At 43.8% G+C, this 20,499-nt stretch overlaps 1 protein-coding gene and 3 non-coding genes across 6 annotated transcripts; 3 read left to right on the top strand and 1 right to left on the bottom strand.

The window, feature by feature from the left end:
* Positions 1–384: 384 nt before the first annotated feature.
* Positions 385–11,517, bottom strand: SIRT4 (sirtuin 4). Of its 3 annotated transcripts, XR_004961316.1 has the most exons (5): positions 11,356–11,517; positions 7,448–7,945; positions 3,538–3,832; positions 3,210–3,421; positions 385–666 (listed from the first exon to the last, which is right to left on the bottom strand). XR_004961316.1 is itself a non-coding variant. In XM_036276702.1 (4 exons), the coding sequence occupies exons 2-4, from the start codon at positions 7,942–7,944 to the stop codon at positions 3,269–3,271; spliced, it is 945 nt and encodes a 314-aa protein (XP_036132595.1). In that variant the 5' UTR covers position 7,945; positions 11,356–11,517; the 3' UTR covers positions 3,113–3,268. The 3 variants fall into 3 exon arrangements, 1 of the variants encoding a protein (XP_036132595.1); XR_004961317.1 differs by lacking the exon at positions 11,356–11,517 and having other exon boundaries at positions 7,448–7,948; XM_036276702.1 differs by lacking the exon at positions 385–666 and having other exon boundaries at positions 3,113–3,421.
* A 3,320-nt stretch (positions 11,518–14,837) lies between these two features.
* On the top strand, positions 14,838–14,978 carry LOC118640431. The gene has a single exon (XR_004961357.1). It is a non-coding gene; the product is annotated as a U4 spliceosomal RNA (small nuclear RNA).
* Positions 14,979–15,605: 627 nt separating this feature from the next.
* Positions 15,606–15,746, top strand: LOC118640430. Its single transcript, XR_004961356.1, has one exon. It is a non-coding gene; the product is annotated as a U4 spliceosomal RNA (small nuclear RNA).
* Positions 15,747–20,392: 4,646 nt separating this feature from the next.
* Positions 20,393–20,499, top strand: LOC118640453. The gene has a single exon (XR_004961374.1). It is a non-coding gene; the product is annotated as a U6 spliceosomal RNA (small nuclear RNA).

Raw genomic sequence — 20,499 nt, forward strand, 5'->3', positions numbered from 1 at the left:
TTCCCAGTCAAGGGCACATACCTGGGTTGCAGGTTTGATCCCCAGCCTCAGTTGAGGTCATTCAGGAGGCAGCCAATTGATGTGTCTCTCTCACATCGATCTTTCTCTCTCAAAATCAATGGGAAAATATCCTTGGGTGAGGATTAACAACAACAAAATATATATATAAACATACAGCCCACATACCTGGTGTGCTATTAAAAAATGATTTCTTTATTCCTTGGTTAATAAAACATTCATTCATAGCACAGTTCATCTTTTCAAAAAATACCAAAATGGTTCAATTAAAGACATTTAACCATTTAGAATTATAAATTAAATCATTTCCTTCTCCCACTACTCTCCCCTCCCCCCCACACACATTAGTGAGGTCCCTGTATTAGTACTCCAGAGACCATTCTGACCTACATATTTCTTGGGCCATTTCTTCTGCCTGATGAGATAAAAAGGAAGTGAAAGCAGTTTTCTTATCAGGGGAAACTGCTGCTTTGAAAAAGTCTTTCTTCAGGGGCAAATCTCATCAGCCTAAAGATTTTAACTCCTTGGCTCTGAAACTTGCCCAGTTCCAAGATAGGCTGGCAGAGAAATGTTGGTTTGCTGCTCTCTACAGGCTGAACTCAGTGAGCTTCAATTAGTTAAAGGGAGAAGGGATGAATCCTTAGGGATCTGAAAAGAAATGAAACGAATCAATGCCAAAATAAGCCAAGAGTGGAGTGGGGGAAATGATTGGGAACATCAGCCCACCATTCAAAAAAATCAAAGCATTGAGGACAGGTAAATATGGCTACTATAAAATAGAGTATAATAAAACACTATGATTCAATATTTGTAAAAACAAATTTAGTTATACCAGAATGTTAAACGTCAGTTATCTCTGTGGTGGGATTATGGGTAATTTGTATTATATTCTTTTTTTGGCGGGGGGAGAAAGAAACATCGACATGTAAGGGACACATTGAGTGGCTGCCTCCCGCACGACCCCAACCAGAGCTGGGCACGAACTCCAACTGAGGTATATGCCCTTGACCGGAATCAAACCCTCCACTCATTGGTCTGTGGTGGGCCGATGTTCTAACTGCTGAGCCAAACGGGCCAGGGCTACATTATATTCTTATCTGCATCATCTAAACTTCTATAATAAATATGTGTTGTTCTAGTAATAAACTAGTTAAAAAGTGCTTGTGCCACGGGGACTTTTTGAATGCCAGTTCAGTTAAAATGGTTTTTTAAGTCCTGGCCAGTTTGGCTCAGTGGTTGGAGCGTTGGCCTGCAGACCAGAGAGTCCCAGGTTCGGTTCCCACTAGGGGCATGTACCCTCCCCCCAAAAAATATATATATAAAGAAAAAAAATAGTTTTTAAAAAGTGGTTGTTAAAAGGGGAACTCTCATTCATTGCTGGTGGCAATGCAAATGGTACTGCCACTTTTGAAGACAGTTTGGCAGTTTCTTAGAAAATGAAACATACTTTTATAATTCGATCCAACAGTCTCACTTCTTGGTATTTACTCAAATGAGATGAAAATGTATGTCCACACAAAAACCTGAATACGGATATTTATAGGAGCTTTTATAATCAACAAGAACTTGGATGCAACCAAGATGTCCTTCAGTAGGTGAACGATAAATGCTGTGTGAGTGTACAGGGCAAGTAGTGTATGGGAACTCATCACTTTCTCTCAATTCTATGAACCTAAAACTGCCCTATAAAATAAAGTCTATTTAAAAATAAAAGTTGTACTCTTTTAGGAATATAATAAAAACAAATTGTACACATTAAATGAGTGAAATGTATGATATGTGATTATGTCTCAATAAAACTGTTTATATTTTTAACAGGTTTTATTCACAGATTAAAATAGATATAAAGTACTCACACATGCTACCATACAGATGAACCTTGAAAACATCAAATGGAAAAGCCAGACACAAAAGGCTACATACTATGTGAAATGTCTAGACTAGGCAGAAACAGAAAGATTAGTTGTTGCCAGGAATTGGGGGGGGGGGGGGCAAAGGGGATGGGTATTGACTGCTAACAGGCACGAGGTTTCTTCTTGGGATGATGAAAATATCCTGAAATTAGATGGTAGTGATTAATGAACAACTTTGTGAATGTACTTAAAAAAAACTTAATTGTATACTTTTAAAGGGTGAAATGCATGGTATGTGAATTATATCTCTTTTTTTTTGGTACGTGCCCCTAGCGGGAACCGAATCTGGGACTCTCTGGTCGGCAGGCCAACGCTCCAACCACTGAGCCAAACTGGCCAGGGCGAATTATATTTCAATAAAGCTGTTATTTTTCACAAACACAGGAAAAAGTCATGCTGGATTTTGGAACATCGTTTTAAATAGCTGTGTGCCTAAAATTTGAAAAACCACAGCCTTTCAAACAATATACCTTAATGTACATTAAAAAATAAGTCAAGCCCTGGCCGATTTGGCTCAGCGGTACAGCATCAGCCCCTGGACCAATGAGTCATGGGTTTCATTCCAGTCAAGGGCATGTACCTTCCTTGCGGTTCATCCCGGCCCTGGTTGGGTCATGTAGGAGGCAACCAGTCGATGTGGCTCTATTACATCAGTGTTTCTCTCTCTCTCTCTCCCTCTCTCCCCCTCCCTCCCACTCTATCTGATGATAAATGGAAAAAAATCCTTGAGTGAGGAATAAATAAATAAGAATGGCCACACATGACCTGGCCCGTGTGGGTTGGTGAGCGTCATCCGGTGTATCGTAAAGTGGCCGGTTCGATCCCCAGTTGGGGCAAGTATGGGAGACAGTCGATCAATGTTTCTCTCTTGTCTCTCCTTCTCCCTTCCTGTCTCTCTAAAATCAATTAAAAAAATTTTTAAAAAATGGCCACACATTGCCCTGGCCGGTTTGGTTCAGCGGTTAGAGCATCTGCCTGCGGTCTGGAGAGACCTGGGTTCGGTTCCCGCTAAGGGCATGTACCTCGGTTGCAGTTTGTCCCCGGCCCTGGTTGGTCATGTGGGTGGCAGCCACTCGATGTGTCCCTTTCACTTCGATGTTTCCCTCTCTCTCGCTCTTCCTCCCACTCTATCTGTGCAAAAAATAGAAAAATGTCCTCGGGTGAGGATTAAAAAAAAAAAAAAAAATGGCCACACATTAAGAAGCCTAGAACCTTGTATACTTTGTCAGTGCTCTCGGATGAATGGAAACTGGAATTGCTCTCTGAGAAGGCATTTACCTTTAGCAGCAGGATACAGTGAAAGCCCCAGCTTCTGGCTCAGGAACATCAGGCTGTGGTCAGTGTGGGTCTATTAAAGGCAGCAACTCCCCACAACGAGAATCCAGTTTCAGACACGCCAAGTTATCCGACCGAGTGGGCCCAATGTTCAGTATTGCAATTGGTAACTTCTTCTCCCGGGCAGTGAGGATAAACCTGTAACCTGAGTACACCTGTGTGAGGAGAAGGCCCCGGTAAGAGACTCGAGATGCAGGAAGAGAGAAACCAAACAGGGAGCCCCAGAGAGCCGTGCAAAAGGGGCGCTGGCCACCCTGACCAAGTCAGATACCTGTAAGGACGATCCCACCACCAAGAGAGAGTCGGCTTCTTTGACACGCCTGTGCACAAAGTCGACCTTGTCGGAGTTCACTGTGTCCCCAAAGAAAACTACATCTGGTTTCAGGGGGCCTCCACATCGAGCACAGGGTGCGACCTGAAAACTCCGCACCTGCTCCTCTGTAAGGAAGACGTCGCCGTCGGGAGCCAGGCCGTGGGCCTCAGCACTCCAGGTGGGGTTCAGGACTTCAAAACGCTCCTGCAACGCCCCACGGGGAGTCTGTTCACCACAATCCAAGCAGAGGACCCTGAAACCAAAGAGGAGGCCAGCTGAACGGTCTATCCTGGGGAGGTACATACTGCCAATGAAGGTTCCTCCCCAACTGTACTTAGTCCCTCCACCATCACTTCCTTTTCCCATCACCTGGTTTTAGGAATGTCTTTTCATGACCTCTTTAGCTACCACCGTTTCTCACCTTCCTTCCGCTGTCAACCTCCTGGGACAAGTAATGTATATCTGTTTCCTTACCAAACACTCCCTGCTTAACCTTCTGCCAGCTCATTTCTATCCTTAACAGACTGCAGATTCTTTACCACAAGATTTCCTTAGTGCCAAAACCAGTTTTCCCCTCCATCCCCTGCTGTCCTCATCTGGAATTGTCGCTATCCATCACCATCCTTTCTTTAAAGTACTTTGTCCCCTTGACATCTCTGACACGGTGCCTTCCGGTTCTCGTCACCTCTTTAATCACCAGAACATGAGCTCCATGAGGTCAAGAATTTCGAGTCTTGCCCTCTTTTGGCAAGACCACTGCTCGTGACCACTGCCCTGTGCCCACCATTAGAACACTGCCCACTAAATAGTTGTTGAAAGAAAGAACAAAAGATTATTTAGCTGGGTCCTCCTCTGCTCAGTCCTCCAGCTTGTTTTCTTTCTACATCCCTACCTTAGGGACTGTTTTCACACCTCAGTGCCTCTATGCTAATGGTTTCCTCCTCTGCATAGGACTCCACTCCTGCTCTCTCCCAAACTGGAGTCCAATTCCAAATCCTGACCGACCGACCTGTCAGGTTTACCTTGTCTTCAACCACATGTGCCCCCACCCCCACTTCTCCATCACCATCATTTCTTCAGTTACTTGGACTGAAACCCTTGGGGAAAACTTGTTATTCCTTTTACTCTATCCAGTCAACCATCAGATTATGTTGAAAGGCACCCTCTGCATTGATAAGAAGTCTTGGATTTGTTTAAAAAATGTGTCAGAGCCCTGGCCAATTTGGCTCAGCGGTTGGAGCATCAGCCTGCGGACCAGAGAGTCCCAGGTTCGGTTCCCACTAGAGGCATGTACCAAAAAAAAAATGTGTCAGAAGAGACAGGGAGAAAAGGGATAAAGTAGACATGATAAAATCTTTGAATCTGGGTAATGGTATATGGAAGTTCATTATACTGTTTACTTTTGTAGATGTTTGACATTAAAAAAAAAAAGTTTTGCCCTGGCTGGTTTGGCTCAGAGGTTGGAGTGTCGGCCTGCAGACCAGAGAGTCTGGGGTTCGGTTCCAGCTAGGGGCATGTACCAAAAATAAAAATAAAAAATAAAGTTTTAAAATGGACCCATAGCCATCATTGGTTCTCTCACTCCCCTGCCGTCACCTTAGTCTGGGGCCTTGAGGTTGACTCTGAGCTAGTCTTTCTAATCCTGTCTCTCCTTCCTCAAATGCTATTTTTATCATGTTGCTTTCTTATTCAGAAACCACTAATAGTCCCCTTTGGTCTCACAACAGACCCAAATTGCACTGCATGATTTTCAGATGCACCCGTGAGTTGGGTCTAGCCTTCCCAGACATCTGATTTCATACTAGTCTCCCCAGAGGCCAGACTAGTCTCTTCTGGGATATACAAACTCCTTTCATTTAGAAAACTCTCTTTCCCCTCCTTTGCCTAATCAAATCTCAGCCAGTCTCAAGCCCCACCTTACCCATAAAAGCTTTCCTGATTCCTCCAATCCTTACTGTATCTGTTTCTCCAAACTTGTAAAGTATGTCTGTCCAGGACCACACAATTTTTTTTTTTTGGTGGTATGTGCCCCTCGCGGGAACCGAACCCAGGACTCTCTGGTCTGCAGGCTGACACTCAACCGCTGAGCCAAACTGGCCAGTGCGGGACCACACAATTTAACAATCACCTGTGGAGTCGTCATTAAATGTTATTTTTGGGCCTCCCCCAAACAGATCACAAAGTTCTCACATATAAAGTAGGCCAACTTTTATACTTTGGTTTTGATCCCTCCACACCAAGGAGCACATCAGTACACACCACAGGTTGTAGGCACCCAATAAATATTTTACGACTGGCAGGAGGATCTCTGGGGCTTAAAGATGAGGCAGTGGTCTCCAATTAGCTACAAGTTATTGCGGGGCTGCATGTATTCATTCCAGCAATATTTATTGGGTTCTGACTACATGCCAGGCTATGCTGTGTTCTATGTGTCTAGGGACCAGACACGCAGCAGTTTGTGGCATATGCTGTTGGCGCTCTGCTCAAAGCCTTTCAGGACAGCTAGAGGCCATTGCACACAGTTCTCTTTTAAGCAACTTCCTGTGGTGGAGGAAGCCTCTAGAGGAGCAAGTCAGTGTTAGGGATTTAATTCCCCAAGCGTGATCTTTGTCCAGTGAGGGGTGGGAGATGGTGGATAAACACCCCAGCTTCCTTGACGTTCAAGGAGAATTTGGAAGCATGCTCTAGACCAGCGGTTCTCAACCTGTGGGTCGCGACCCCTTTGGCGGAGTCGAATGACCCTTTCACAGGGGTCGCCTAAGACCATTGGAAAACATATTTCCGATGGTCTTAGGAACCGAGACACCGCTCCTCTATCCGTCTCCAGGCAGGTCCGCCACATGCAGATACGCCCACAAACAACATGAGGAACTGTATTCAAGGGTTGCAGAAAAGGGGACTCTAATACACTGCTGGTGGGAATGCAGACTGGTGCAGCCACTATGGAAAACAATATGGTGTTACCTCAAAAAATTAAAAATTGAACTTCCATTTGACCCAGTGATCCCACTTCTAGGAATATACCCTAAGAAGCCTGAAACACCAGTCAGAAAGAATATATGTACCCCCATGTTTGTAGCAGCACTATTTACAATAGCTAAGATCTGGAAACAGCCTAAGTGTCCATCAGTAGATGAATGGATAAAAAAGCTGTGGTACATATACACAATGGAGTACTATGCAGCTGTAAGAAAGAAAGATCTCTTATCCTCTGAGACTACATGGAGGGACCTGGAAAGTATCATCCTAAGTGAAACAAGCCAAACAGAGAAAGACAAGTTTCATATGATCTCACTTATTGTGGAATATAATGAACATAACAGTCTGAGGAAGGGGGTAGTCCCAGAGACGCGGACGTGGGATACAGACAGACAATCCCCTAAATAGGGGGGTGGTGGGGAAGAGATAAACCACAGAACTTATAGACATGTATGCATGAACAGTGGACATGGACAACAAACTGGGGAAAGAGCAGGGAGGGAGGAGGAGGGGGGAATCAGTGGGGGGAAAAGGAGAAACATCTGTAACAAATTAATTAATAAAAAATAAAAATAAAAAAATAAAGTCTATTTTGTAAGATATAAAAAAAAAAGGGTCACGGCATTAGAAAAGTTGAGAACCACTGCGACAGTCAGAGGGCCCCTCAGTAGATTGAGCTCCACTGCCCAAAGCAGTAACCCATTCATTACCCTGTCCTCTTTGGCTTTCCTCCCCTTCCCAATTCAGTTCCCCACTCCCTCACTGAGTTTGCTGGGATCAACTCCAAATTAAACAACTTGCTCCCAAATCCTGTTCTCAAGGTCTAATGAAGACAGCGGTGAGCAAGACAGCCGAGGCCCCTGCCCTTACGAAGCACACTTTCCTGCACCTGTGCATGCTTCCGTGGAGCTCCGTTAGGCGCTGACTCCCCGCCTTGGTGTGCAAGGCATCCACGTTTTGGGTCACCAACCAGTACAGCTTTCCAAGTCTCTCCCAGTTGCTCAAAGCCCAGTGTGCAGGGTTAGGCTGATGAGAGGAGAACTGAGGCCAGCCCACAAAGTTTCTCGCCCAGTACCGCTGGCGGATTGGAGCACTCCGTACAAAATCCCCGTGCTGGATGGGCCTCCGGTCAGTGCGGGCATAAAGTCCCACCTTTTCTGACCTGTAGTCTGGGATCCCTGACTCCGTGGAGATTCCTGCCCCGGTCATCACTAGGAGTCTCTTGGAAAGGGTGATGAAGCGCTGTAATTCTTTGACCTTCTCAGGGTCCACGGGAGGACTTGGTGGCACAAATAACCCAGTGGATCCATGTGAGCACTGCTGGCTGAGGTTCACTGTCCAGCAGCCTTTCGCTGCCCTGAAAGTCAACCCAAAGTTCATCCTCATTCTGGAGAGAAAGAAACCTCATGTAAAAAAACTGACTTATGTATTTATGTATGTGTGTATAATCAGTATATAACATATTAGTTCCAGGTGTGCAACATATTGTGAAATGATCACGATAAGTTTAGTTGCATCTGTCACCGCACATAGTTACAATTTTATTTTTTTGTGATGAGGAATTTTAAGATCTACTCTCTTAGCAATTTTCAAATATGCAATACACTATTATTAACTATAATCACCATGCAGAACATTATATCCCCATGACTTACTTATTTCATAGCTGGATTTTATACTTTTTGACTACCTTTACCCATTCCTCCCTCTCCCCCATACCTTTGGCAACCACCAATCTGTTCTCTGTATCTGTGAGCTTATGAGAGACAAGGGTTGTTTGTTTTTTTAGAAACTTTTTTTTGTTGTTTTGGTTTTTTCTTTTTCTTTTTTGCATTTATCTTCAGATAGAGTTGGAAGGAGAGAGGGAGGAAGAGAGAGAAAGAAACATCGATGTGAGAGAGACACACTGACTGGCTGCCACCCACACGACCCCAATCAGGGCTGGGGACAAACTGCAACTGAGGTATGTGCCCTTAGTGGGAACCAAACCCAGGCCTCTCTGGTCCATGGGCTGATGCCCTAATCGCTTAGCCAAACCGGCCAGGGCCAGTTTTTCTTTTTTTGAACAAAGGTAACAACATCAATTGATGAACGGATAAACAAAATGTGGTCTGCCCACACAATGGAATATTATTCAGCTATAAAAATGAATGAATTTCTGATATATGGTACAATATGAAAAAATTATGGTAGGTGTAAGAAACCAATCACAAAAGGACAAATATCATATGATTCCACTTATATGAAATGTCCAGAATTTGCAAATCTATAGTGACAGAAAGTAGATTAGTAGTTGCCAGAAGCTGGAAGAAGGAAAAATGTATCAGAACTCCATTCATTTTTATAGCTGGAAAACAACAGTAGGAGCTAGGCACTGAGCATCAACATTTCAAAAGAGAGAACCAGAATTAGGAGACTCTTGGAAGAGCACTCCCATCCCCAAGATGCGGTGTTGGCAAAAAAACTGAACTTGACTCTGATCTAGTCTATAGAGCTTAATGATTATAGGAAATAAAGATACCATTTGTCAATCAGGAAAGTCCAGACTTTGGGAACCTCTACGGGATAGACAAATCAGTTTCTCTCAACACATAAGTCACAAGAGATAGAGATACAGAAATAAAAAGGGGGAATTAGCACTGGCTGGTTTTGCTCAGCGGTTAGAGCGTTGGCCTGTGGTCTGGAGAGACCTGGGTTCAGTTCTCACTAAGGGCACATACCTCGGTTGCAGTTTGTTCCCAGCCCTGGTTGGGTTGTGTGGGTGGCAACCACTTGATGTGTCCCTTTCACATTGATGTTTCTCTCTCCCTCCCACTCTATCTGAACAAAATATCGAAAAATGTCCTTGAGTGAGGATTAAATAAATAAATAAATAAATAAATAAATAAATAAAGGGGGAATTATACAGATGAAAAGAGATTTAAAGACCAACTGGTTGTAATATGTGGGCCTTATTTGAATCCTGATCCAAACAAACTTAATATAAGACTATTAGAGCCCTGGCCGGTTTGGGTCAGCAGTTAGAGCGTTGGCCTGTGGTCCAGAGAGACTCGGGTTCCGTTCCCGCTAAGGGCATGTACCTCGGTTGCAGTTTGTCTCTGGCCCTGGTTGGGTCTTGCAGGTGTCAACCACTCGATGTGTCCCTTTCACATCAATGTTTCTCTCTCTCTCTCTCTCTCTTCCCCCCTCTCTCCCTCCTACTCTATCTGAAGATAAATGCAAAAATGTCCTTGGGTGAGGATAAAAAAAAAAATCCTCATCTGCCCTGGCCAATTTGGCTCAGCAGTTAGAGCATAGGCCCTCAGACCAAAGGGTGTTGGGTTTAATTCCTGGTCAAGGGCACATACCTGGGTTGCGATACCCCGACCTGGTCAGGGTTGTGCAGGAGGCAATCAATTGATGTCTCTCTCTCTCACATCAATGTTTCTCTCTTTCTCTCCCTCCTTCCCTATTCCACTCTATCTCAAATAAAATCAATGGGAAAATATCAAGTAAGGATTAAGAAAAATAAAAATAAAAAGTACTCATCCTACAGAGTTACATATTTCAATATTTAGATGAAATGATATATCTAGGTAGATTTGCTTCAAAATAATATGGGGGGGGTGGAGTAGATAGGAGTATATAAATGAAACAAGATTAACCAAGAGTTGTTCATTATTGAAGCTGAGTGATGGGTCCATGGAATAGAAAAATAAAGGAGGGAGGATAAAGTAAAAATTGATAAAGCAGCATAACCTAAAGCCTATTATTTCTCTCCCAGTAACACCCAGCTGTTCAGAACTGAATTCCTTATAAACTTCGAGAGGTTAATGGCTCTCCCCAATATCCTTTAAATCCCTTAATACCTCATTGTTACTCCATCTATGACTACATCTAAAGATGTCTCTATCAGAGGAATATATATTTTAGTTAACACCATCCCTTGGGAAATTGTGTTCCATAAACCTACATCCCATTTTATAAATTAGAATTATCTTATTTCTTCATATGTGAAGGAAAGCACATTTGAATTCTAGTATGCCAGGTGTTGATCAAGTTGTTGCTCAGGCTTTTAATTTTACTAATATAATTAAACACACAGACACCTTTTATTTTTCATTGTCCCCATATTCTATTAGTTTACTGTCAACTGCAAACTGCTACTTGCACAAAGCAAAGTAGTGAGACCTGGCAAGACATTTACCCCTGCGTGTCTGCTTTTCTACCTGTAAAAACAAGGCATTGGCATTATTTCATAGAATGCAGAAATTCTCTAGTAATAACGCACCCCATATGTAAACATTATTATTTTGTTGTTGTTAATCCTACGAATATTTTTTCCATTAATTTTTAGAGAGTGGAGGGGGGAGGAAGGAGGCAGAGAGAAACATCCATGTGAGAAAGACAGTGATTGGTTGCCTCCTGCACACACCCCAACTGGGGCCAGGGATAGAAACTGCAACCCAGGTACGTGCCCTTGACCAGGAATCAAACCCAGGACCCTCCGGTGCTCAGGCCCACACTCTAACCCCGGAGCCACGACGGCCTGGGAGGTCAACATTACTTTGTGCTTGGGTTTCCAGATCTGGGTTCAGGACCCCGATTTCTCCTTGACATGCCTCAGCAACACGTGAACAGCTAAACAGAGTCCTAATTGCTGAGACCAAAGGGCTTGGGAAACCCTGTTGAAAACACACTCTGTTAGACCAGCTGCTCTCCCCCAGGTCCCACCAAAGGGCAAAGAGGAGAAATGTAACCCCTCTCAAGACACCCACAACTTCTAGAAACCCCGCAACCCTCACTGAGCACACTTACCTTTCACAGCTTAAGGAACACTTCAAGTCCGACAGTGGGACTGACCGGCTACATTGGCATTTTGGGAAATGTAGTTTACGAAGCGTGAATAACACAAAAACTACAAGTCCCACAATTTTTAGGTTTCACAGTTGAGATGACCAGATTGTCTAGTTGGCGCCCTCTGTCTTCTGCTCTTCCTGGTCAGAGGTTTTGAACCGTGGTCCGCGATGTGCTGCTGCCACCTAAGCCAATAAATACATTGTCAGATTCTCTGAGAAGCATTTAGAGCGTCCCACCAATGTCCTGAGTGCAAAATCCTCCATCCAAACAGCGCTAACTTAGGCATTCATTGTCTCCTAAGATAGAAACCTTAATAATGGTGTTAGGTTTGATTTTTCCTCAAGGTCACTGTGTATAATCAGTGACAGAATCAAGCTCCCACCTTGCTGTGGGTTGTCAAGAAGTACATTCACAAGTACCTGAAAATTTGATGTTTTTACGTATTAATGAACAATGAAAGCCAAATCTAATACACAGAGACTAATGTGTTTACCCATTTGGCTTCTCCAATTTTATTTTCTAACTTGTGTTTTTATTAAATTGACCAACACAATGCCTGGTTCTCACCTCTAGAGATTGATTTAATTGGTCTGGGGAAACTCCTGGGCATCAAGTCAGTTTACAAATTTCCCAGTTGTTTCAAATGTGTAGTCTGTGAGAACTGCTGCTCTGCAGCATCACCTAAATAAGATACCAATCACTTTGTTCTTTTAGGACATGATTAAAGGGCAGCTAGCAGGGACCTTGAAGAGCACATAAGGAACCACTTCCCCCAGTTTAGGATGAACCAAAACCCAGAGGAATAGTATGGAAGCTGGACTCCTGGTCCACTCATTGCATATAAAGAGGTAAATATTGGGAAAGTAACCGAGTTTAGTAGTTTGGGAGCAGAGCTTCCAGCAACAGCTGGGATAGGTCACTAGGCTGAATCACCTGACATGACAGCCTTTTGTGTCTTCCTTAACCTGTCCACACTGGCTAAGAGAAAGGAACAAAATAGAGACTGGAAATGTTTACTAAGTCAAAACAACTATAACCCAGAATGTTTTTTGCACGCATGGGTATTTGATCAAAACCACGGAATTGCCCAAAAGTGACATTCCTCCTGTCCTAGCCAGATTTTATCATGAAAGGTTTGAAACCCCATGTTCTTTTCTTCAGTTCTCCAACTGGAATGAGCATCATTAATAGAGATGCTAGGAATGCACAACTATTGTGCGTTTAGGCCCCAAAGAATCATGTTCTGAGGAGAAGTTAGTTGTTTTCCATTTTTCTCAGTGCTGGAAAGTCATGTGAGGAGGATGAAGTCATCCAAGACAGCTGGTGAAACACAATTTCCTTTGATAGCTACTGACAGGATGTAATGAGCCACCCAATCAAGACATTCTCAAGGGCTGAGTTCTTTGAATAACCCTAGAATTAAAGACTAAGTCCTTGATCTGAATTATTTTATTTTATTTTTATTCCTCACCCGAGGATATTTTTTTACTTATTATCAGATAAGAGTGGGAGGGAGGGAGACAGAGAGAAACATCAATGTGACAGAGCTATAACAACCGGCTGCCTCCTGCACAACCCAAGCAGGGCCAGAATGAACCACAACTGAGGCACGTGCCCTTGACCTGAATCGAACCGGCGGCTCATTGGTCCGCGGGCCTACGCTTTAACCATTGAGCCAAACCGGCTGGGGCAAATTCACCTAAATTAATCAAATTGTTAATGTTTTATTTTTTTCTGCTGGTTTTTCTTACCCTGGCACATGGCTGGGGAAAAAATTAACTACACATCAGCATCATGCAAGCCTTTTAAAGATTCCCTTTTGCCCTGGCCGGTTTGGCTCAGCGGTTAGAGCATTGGCCTATGTTCCAGAGAGATCCGGGTTCGGTTCCCGCTAAGGGCGTGTGCCTCGATTGCAGTTTGTCCCCGGCCCTGGTTGGTCGTGTGGGTGGCAGCCACTGGATGTGTCCCTTTCACGTCGATGTTTCTCTCTCTCTCTTCCTCTCTCTCCCTCCCACTCTGTCTGAACAAAAAATGGAAAAATGTCCTTGGGTGAGGATAAAAAAAAAAAAAAAAAAAAAAAAAAGATGTCCCTTTTTAGCCTGGCCAGTGTGGCTTGGTGGTTGAGCATCAACCCATGCACCAGGAGGTCGCCAGTTCAATTCCCCAGTGGGGGACATGCAGGAGGCAGCTAATCAATATTCTCTCTCATTGATGTTTCTCATTGAGCAATATTTTAAATGTCTCATGTTTGAAAATTTTTATAATAAAATGTTGAGGAGAATGCCACTTTCTCAGAGACTACTATTCGCATCTTCGTGAGTAGCAAAAACCAAAAGTATTTTGGAGAATATAGTTCAGGGAGGAAACAAATCCAGATAGTGGTTTCTAACAGCTTTCCACTTGCAGAGGGAAAACAGGCAATGAAGTTACTTTGGACTTCATGAACTGTGAACGTTTCCGTGGCAATAGCTTCTTTCTTTCAGCCTCTCTCTTCTAAACTAAGATGTCCACAGAAAACTCTTTCATATTAAACTTAGAAGTAGTATCTGATCCAGAAATTCCACTCGTAGGTATATACGCAAAAGAATTGAAAACAGGGACTCAAACCGATACTTGTACGCCGGTGTTTATAGGAGCATGATTCATAATAGTGCAAAGGTAGAAGCAATGCATGCATGCCTATTGTAGAATGAATGGATAATAACATTCCATATATTAGAATATTAGTCAGTCATAAAAAAGGATGAAATTCTGAAATATACTACAACATAGATGGACCTTAAAAACAGTATGATATGAACCAAGCCAGACACAAAAGGTCAAATATTGGCGGATTCTGCTTATATGAGGTACTTAGAATAATCAAATTCATAGAGACAGAAAGTAGAATAGAGGTTGCCAAGGGCTGGGAGAAGGAGCAATGGAGAGTCAGCAGCGTTTAATGGGTACAGAGTTTCAGTCTGGGATGATGGAAAAGTTCTGTAGCTATATATAACAGTGATGGTTGCAAACAATGTAAATGTCCTTGATGCTACTGAACTGTACACTTAAAAATGGTTAAAATGGTAATTTTTATGTTATATATTTTTTACCGCATTAAAAAATTATTTTGGAGAGGATAGTTACACTGTCAATCGGGAGTCAAGTGAACAGTACCCTGACGTTGAGCCCATTTCTCATCCGCCACAATTCATACTCAGCGTTAGGTTGCTGACATGTTCCCTCCCATAATGCTTTGCTTCACTCTCCACCCAAATGTAGTCAACAGAAATGAAGCAAGAAAATCTTCAGAAACTGCCTCTGCATTTTCGAGAGATCTTAATATGGTTGTGTGATTTTCAAACGAACAATAATTAAAGGTTTCCCCATGAGACGCAAACTCGCCTCTTTGAATTAGGAACCTTGCTTATTGGGGATGATGAGCATGGGGCGTGCTCGGTAGCTTTGCGCAGTGGCAGTATCGTAGCCAATGAGGTTTATCCGAGGCGCGATTATTGCTAATTGAAAACTTTTCCCAATACCCCGCCGTGACGACTTGAAATATAGTCGGCATTGGCAATTTTTGACGGTCTCTACGGAGACTGAATATTGCAGTTGAGAAAAACAGAACTTTTTTTTTTTTTCTTTTACGCAGCTGCGAGCAGTTACAGGTCTCGTCACTGGTAAGCTTTCTATATATCTGTACTTTAGTTAGTAAGTTTGTTAACTTTTACGGGGTGGTTAGAATTACCCAAGTGTTTATGCATGAAAAGTGCTTTGTTGTTCCTGTTCTGTGTCGTCCACGTTGTTCCCTGTCCTTGCCACGCTAACGTTTAAAACTTCTGTGGAAATGCTTCATCCAGCCTCCGCCCCAGGCCTGTGCACCCGCATCCCCAGCTACTTGTTGCTCTTTCGGTTCGTCTTCGCTGTCGCTGCCTTCCCAGCTCACGTTTTTCCCCCAAAATTCGAGTCCGTACCGTCAGGTCTGTGACATTATGGTGATTTGCATAAAATTCCCCAGCATCCCCAGCGAACGTAAGCTCGCTTCCAAAATCTGAACCTTCCACGCGAGATGATCCCAAAACGAGAAGCTCCCCATGCCTACGGGTTCTCGCATGTAACTGCTCCAAGGGGAACGCGTCAGATCCACGCACGCACTGGCGGTCGCTCACCCTCAGTGAAAAGCCGTTGCCATCCTTCGGGGAGTGTAGCTCTGGAGTATGGCCGCCAGCTTTGCGCAGTGGCAGTATCGTAGCCAATGAGGTTTATCCGAGGCGCGATTATTGCTAATTGAAAACTTTTCCCAATACCCCGCCGTGACGACTTGAAATATAGTCGGCATTGGCAATTTTTGACAGTCTCTACGGAGACTGAACCATATTTGTTTGAAAGAGAGCAAGTGTCCCAGCACTTAAAGCGCTTTTGTACCTTTAGAATAATTCCCTCACTAGCAGTGGGTCTTGGCTTTAATTTGTTTTTCCTTGTTTTCTGTTTCAGGAGTTCACATGAGTCAGTCTCGGGTGTTGCAGAGCAGGTGGGTGTGGCCTTCATTGTTTTAAGAGTCACACCGTTTCCTGTGCCTGGCAGTACAGCCCAGAGACCCTTCCCCACAGCAGGGAGTGTGCCTTTGGTTGTGACAGTTTCATGTATACCCCCAAACCCAGCTAATGGCAGCCTCCACTTCCATTCCATCCCCATTGAATAGGTAGGTAACCCCTTCCCGAAGGGGTCACAGATTCGCACAAGTGGAAGGGAATCTGAAAGCATCGCATCCAAATGCATTGCCGATCTAACAAACAGAAAAAGGTTATAATTTTGATTCATTTACACCGGATGGCGATTATTATGTTGACTGTTATCATTTTTTAAATTTGGCAGTTTAAGGGAAAGGTCAGTGCTGGCTGTTACCATTTTTTAAATTTGGCAATCTAAAGGAAAAGAGGTCAGTGCCCCGACCAAATAGGTATTGCATGTTTTTAAAATTCTTGTGGCACACTAGTGTGCCCACTGCAGCACAGCGGTTGAAAATTGCTGTTTTATAATCTAAACAAGTCCACCTACCTTTTTTCTTTCCTCCGTGACGTTGATTTTTTTTTGGAGTCCAAGGCAGTTGTAGAATGTCTCACATTGTGGCTTCACCTGATTGTGTCCCCTGTGGCGTTAACATGTTCCTCTGAACTCCCACACTTCCTGTAAAGTAGAAGTTAGACCTCGAAACTTGATTAGATTCAAGAGAACTTCAGAGGTGGCTTTGTGAACTTTGTACTGTATCTTCCACTATTAGTGATGCTGAGTTTAAGCACCTGGTTAAGGCAGTAACTGCTCTCTCTCTCTCTCTCTTTAGTGTAAAGGGTATTTTTTCCTTATTAATCAGTAATCCATAGATGAACAACCCTGATATAAGAACCATTTGACACTCAAAGCCCTTTTCTTTTCACAGCCACTACCCTGAACCACTTTCTAATCAGGCACCAAGATGTCACGGCTGACTGAGTAAGATAAATTAATGTCACTTCTCTGGAACCCAGGGTAGGTTTCCTAGGATCAGGGCCTGTGTTCAGGACCTGTGGTCCCAGGAAGTCAAGGATCCCCTGACAAGCCAATGGTTCAGAACAGCAAATGTGATGAACAGAAGGAGTCAGTAATAACTGTTGAAAGAGGCATCCTGAAGACTCCACATTGATTATGGGACCTGCAAGAGTTGCCAGTATGTGCCAGCCAGAGTCTGAAGTTTTAAGGAGCTATAAATACCCTTGACAGTGTGGTCTGATAATGCACTCCAACCGTTTCTTTCCACTTTAGCTGCTAACCTGGGTGTCAAAGCAGGCCTGACGAAATAGAAGAGGGGTGCTTCCTCCCCTAGCAACTTTTGTATGGATCAGAAAGTCACGTGGGCCCTGGCTGGTGTGGCTCAGTTGCTTAAGTGTTGTCCCATGCACCAAAAAGGTGGTAGGCTTGATTCCCAGTTAGAGCACTTGACCAGGTTGCAGGCTCATACTCAGTAGGGGGCGTGCAGGAGGCAGCCAATAGATATTTCTCAGGTCAATGTTTCTCTCTCTCTCCTCTCTCTCTCTCTCTCCTCCCCCTCTCCCTCAAATCAATTAAAAAATATATTTAAAAAAAGAAAAGAAAAAAGTCAGGTGGTGGTCTGGCAAACACTGACCTATGTGATTTTCTTAGAATTTATAACAAGTAAGTAAAATAATGACTAATTTGTAAGCTAACACAAGAAAGAAAGGATGGAAAAAACATCAAGAAAGATGAACAAATAGCTTAAGGAAAGCAAAACAATGTTTTTTTAAAAAAACAGGCAAAATTTATGGAACGTGCATTGATATTTTACTCAGCTCTCTGCTGGAATCTCTCTTTGGCTGGGTAGTTTGAGTTCCAGTTACTTTTTAAAAATGAAGTAAAATTCACGTAACATAAAAGTAACCATTTAAAAAAATATGTTTTTGTTGATTTTTTGAGAGAGAGGAGAAAGGGAGAAATAGAAACATCAATGTGAGAGAGAAATATTGATAGGCTGCTTCCTGCACGCCCCCTACTGGGCATCAAGCCCGAAACTTGGGCATGTGACCTGACAGAATGGAACCAGGACCTCTCAGTCCATGGGAGGATGATCAGTCCACTGAGCCACACCGGCCAGACTAAAATTAACCATTTTAAAGTGGGTCCATGTGATTGTTTTTTTTCATTCCTCATCCAAGGACACTTTTGCATTTATCTTCAGATAGAGCGAGAGGGAGAGAGGGGGGAAGAGAGAGAAAAATCGATGAGACACATCGAGTGGTCGCCACCCACACGACCCCAACTGGGGCCGGGGACAAACTGCAACAAAGGTCCATGCCCTTAGCGGGAACCGAACCCAGGACTCTCTGGTCCACGGGCCGACACTCTAACCGCTGAGCCAAACTGTCCAGGACTATCTGATTGTTTTTTTAATCCTCACCTAAGAATACTTTTCTATTTATCTTCAGATAGAGTAGTAGAGTGGGAGAGAGGGAGGGAAGGAGGGAGGGAGAGAGAGAGAGAGAGAGAGAGAGAGAAACATCGATGTTAGAGGGACACATTGACTGTCTGCCTCCTGCACGACCCTGACCAGGGCCAGGGACAAACCGCAACTGAGGTTTGTGCCCTTGACAGGAATCAAACCCACAAGTCATTGGTCCACAGGCCGACACTCTAACCACTGAGCAACTGGCCAGGGAAGTCCATGTGATTTTTACATAGTATTGTTTTCTGTTTCACAACCTAATTTTTTTTCTGGTTACAAAATTACCAAATGTTTATATATAAAATCTAAACATTGCATATAAAGACCCCACTAAAATCCAACCTCCACCGTGAGAGGTGATAGCCACAGGTAGAGGAGATTATTCCTCCAAATTGCTTTATTTGTTGGCATAAGAAATGTCCAAACCTGTGGAGAATTTTTACAAGAGTTTATTTGAGCCAAACCAACGATATATACTGGCGAACAAGATCTCAAATGCCCCGCAGAATAACAGTTTTGCAGCTTCTTTTTTTTTTTTAATCCTCACTGGAGGAGCCTGGCCATTGTGACTCAGTGGTTGAGCATCGACCCATGCACCAAGAGGTCACCAGTTCAATTCCTGGTCAGGACTCATGCCCAGGTTGTGGGCTGGGTCCCCAGTGGGGGGCATGCAGGAGGCAGCCAATCTATGTTCTCGCTCATTGATGTTTCTCTCTCCCTCCCCCTTCTTCTCTCTCGAAAATCAATAAAGAAAAAGAAAATTTAAATCCTCACTGGAGGATACTTTTTCCATTTATCTTCAGATAGAGTGTGAAGGAGGTGGAGAGAGAAAGAGAAACATTGACTGGTTGCCTCCCACACAACCCCAACCAGGGCTGGGGACCAAACTGCAACCAAGGTACATGCCCTTGACTGGAATCGAACCCTCATCTCTCTGGTCCATGGACCAACACTCTAACCACTGAGCCAAACTGGCCAGGGACTGCAGCTTCTTTATTTTTTTTCTGGTACGTGTCCCTAGCGGGAACCGAACCCAGGACTCTCAGGTCTGCAGGCCCGACGCTCCAACTGCTGAGCCAAACCGGCCAGGGCATTCTTTTTATGCATTTGAGATTAAGGAGAGCCCTGGCCAGTTTGGCTCAGTGGTTGGAATGTCAGCCCGTGGACCAGAGAGTCCCGGGTTCTGTTCCCGCTAAGGGCACGTACGTCGGTTGCAGTTTGTCCCCGGCCCTGGTTGAGGTTAGGTGGGTGGCAACCACGGGATGTGTCTCTCTCACATCGATGTTTCTCCCTCTCTTCCTCCTTCTCTCCCTCCCTCTCTCCCTCCTGCTCTATCTGAAGATAAATGCAAAAATGTCCTTGGGTGAAATTAGGGAGAAAACTAAGGAAGGTGACATGAAGGTGGGAGGAAGCAACTCAGGGATGGTAATTCAGGAGAGTTAAGATCATGTGCTTCTTGGGAGGTCTGAAAGGGGGCATTTCAAAGGTGTGTTAACATAGATGCACAGACACAATGGACAGAGTTTGCTTAAAACCTTTCATTAAAGAAGTTATAGGCCTGGACATGACTTCCCACCATGACCTGCCCAGTTAGGAATTTATGTTTAGATCACAGTGAAGTTACTTTCTATAGAACCCCTTTTTTGTCCACATGTTCATATGTCAACATAATTTTGAACCAGCATTGGATTATCCTCTACATACAGTTCTACTACTTTACTTTTGTTTCTGCTAAATAATATACTATGGACATGTCAGCACGCAGCTCCCCTCTTCCTGTATGGCTGTGTCCACTGCAGCTGACCAGTCCCCTACCGATGGACATTTGAGTTGTGTCCAATTTTTTCTTATTGTAAGCAATGCAGATAAACCCCCTTGGATGTGCATCTTTGCCTACTCATGTGATACTTCCAGGGGAATTTTGCTTACTTGTGGATATTTGTAGGGGCAATGTCTATAGGTGAGATCACCTACACAAAAGCCATGCGTATTTTGCAGTGTAAGAGATGCCCCCCACCCATGCTCACTTTGACAGCACATATACTAAAACTGGAACAATACAGAGAAGATTAGCATGGCCCCTGCACAAGGATGACAGGAAAATTCGTGAAGCAGTCCAGCCAGTG

This window comes from Molossus molossus, unplaced genomic scaffold (assembly GCF_014108415.1).
Source record: "Molossus molossus isolate mMolMol1 unplaced genomic scaffold, mMolMol1.p scaffold_m16_p_22, whole genome shotgun sequence".
Lineage (NCBI taxonomy): Eukaryota > Metazoa > Chordata > Mammalia > Chiroptera > Molossidae > Molossus > Molossus molossus.

Bases quoted from the DNA above. Each gene is read 5' to 3' on its own strand.
- SIRT4 (XM_036276702.1), bottom strand. From the start codon at position 7,944: ATGAGGATGAACTTTGGGTTGACTTTCAGGGCAGCGAAAGGCTGCTGG. The intron at 3,833-7,447 runs GTGCAGGAAAGT...CTTTGGTTTCAG, and splicing joins CTCCACGGAAGCATGCACAG to GGTCCTCTGCTTGGATTGTG. The intron at 3,422-3,537 runs GTATCTGACTTG...CTCCTCACACAG, and splicing joins TGGTGGGATCGTCCTTACAG to GTGTACTCAGGTTACAGGTT.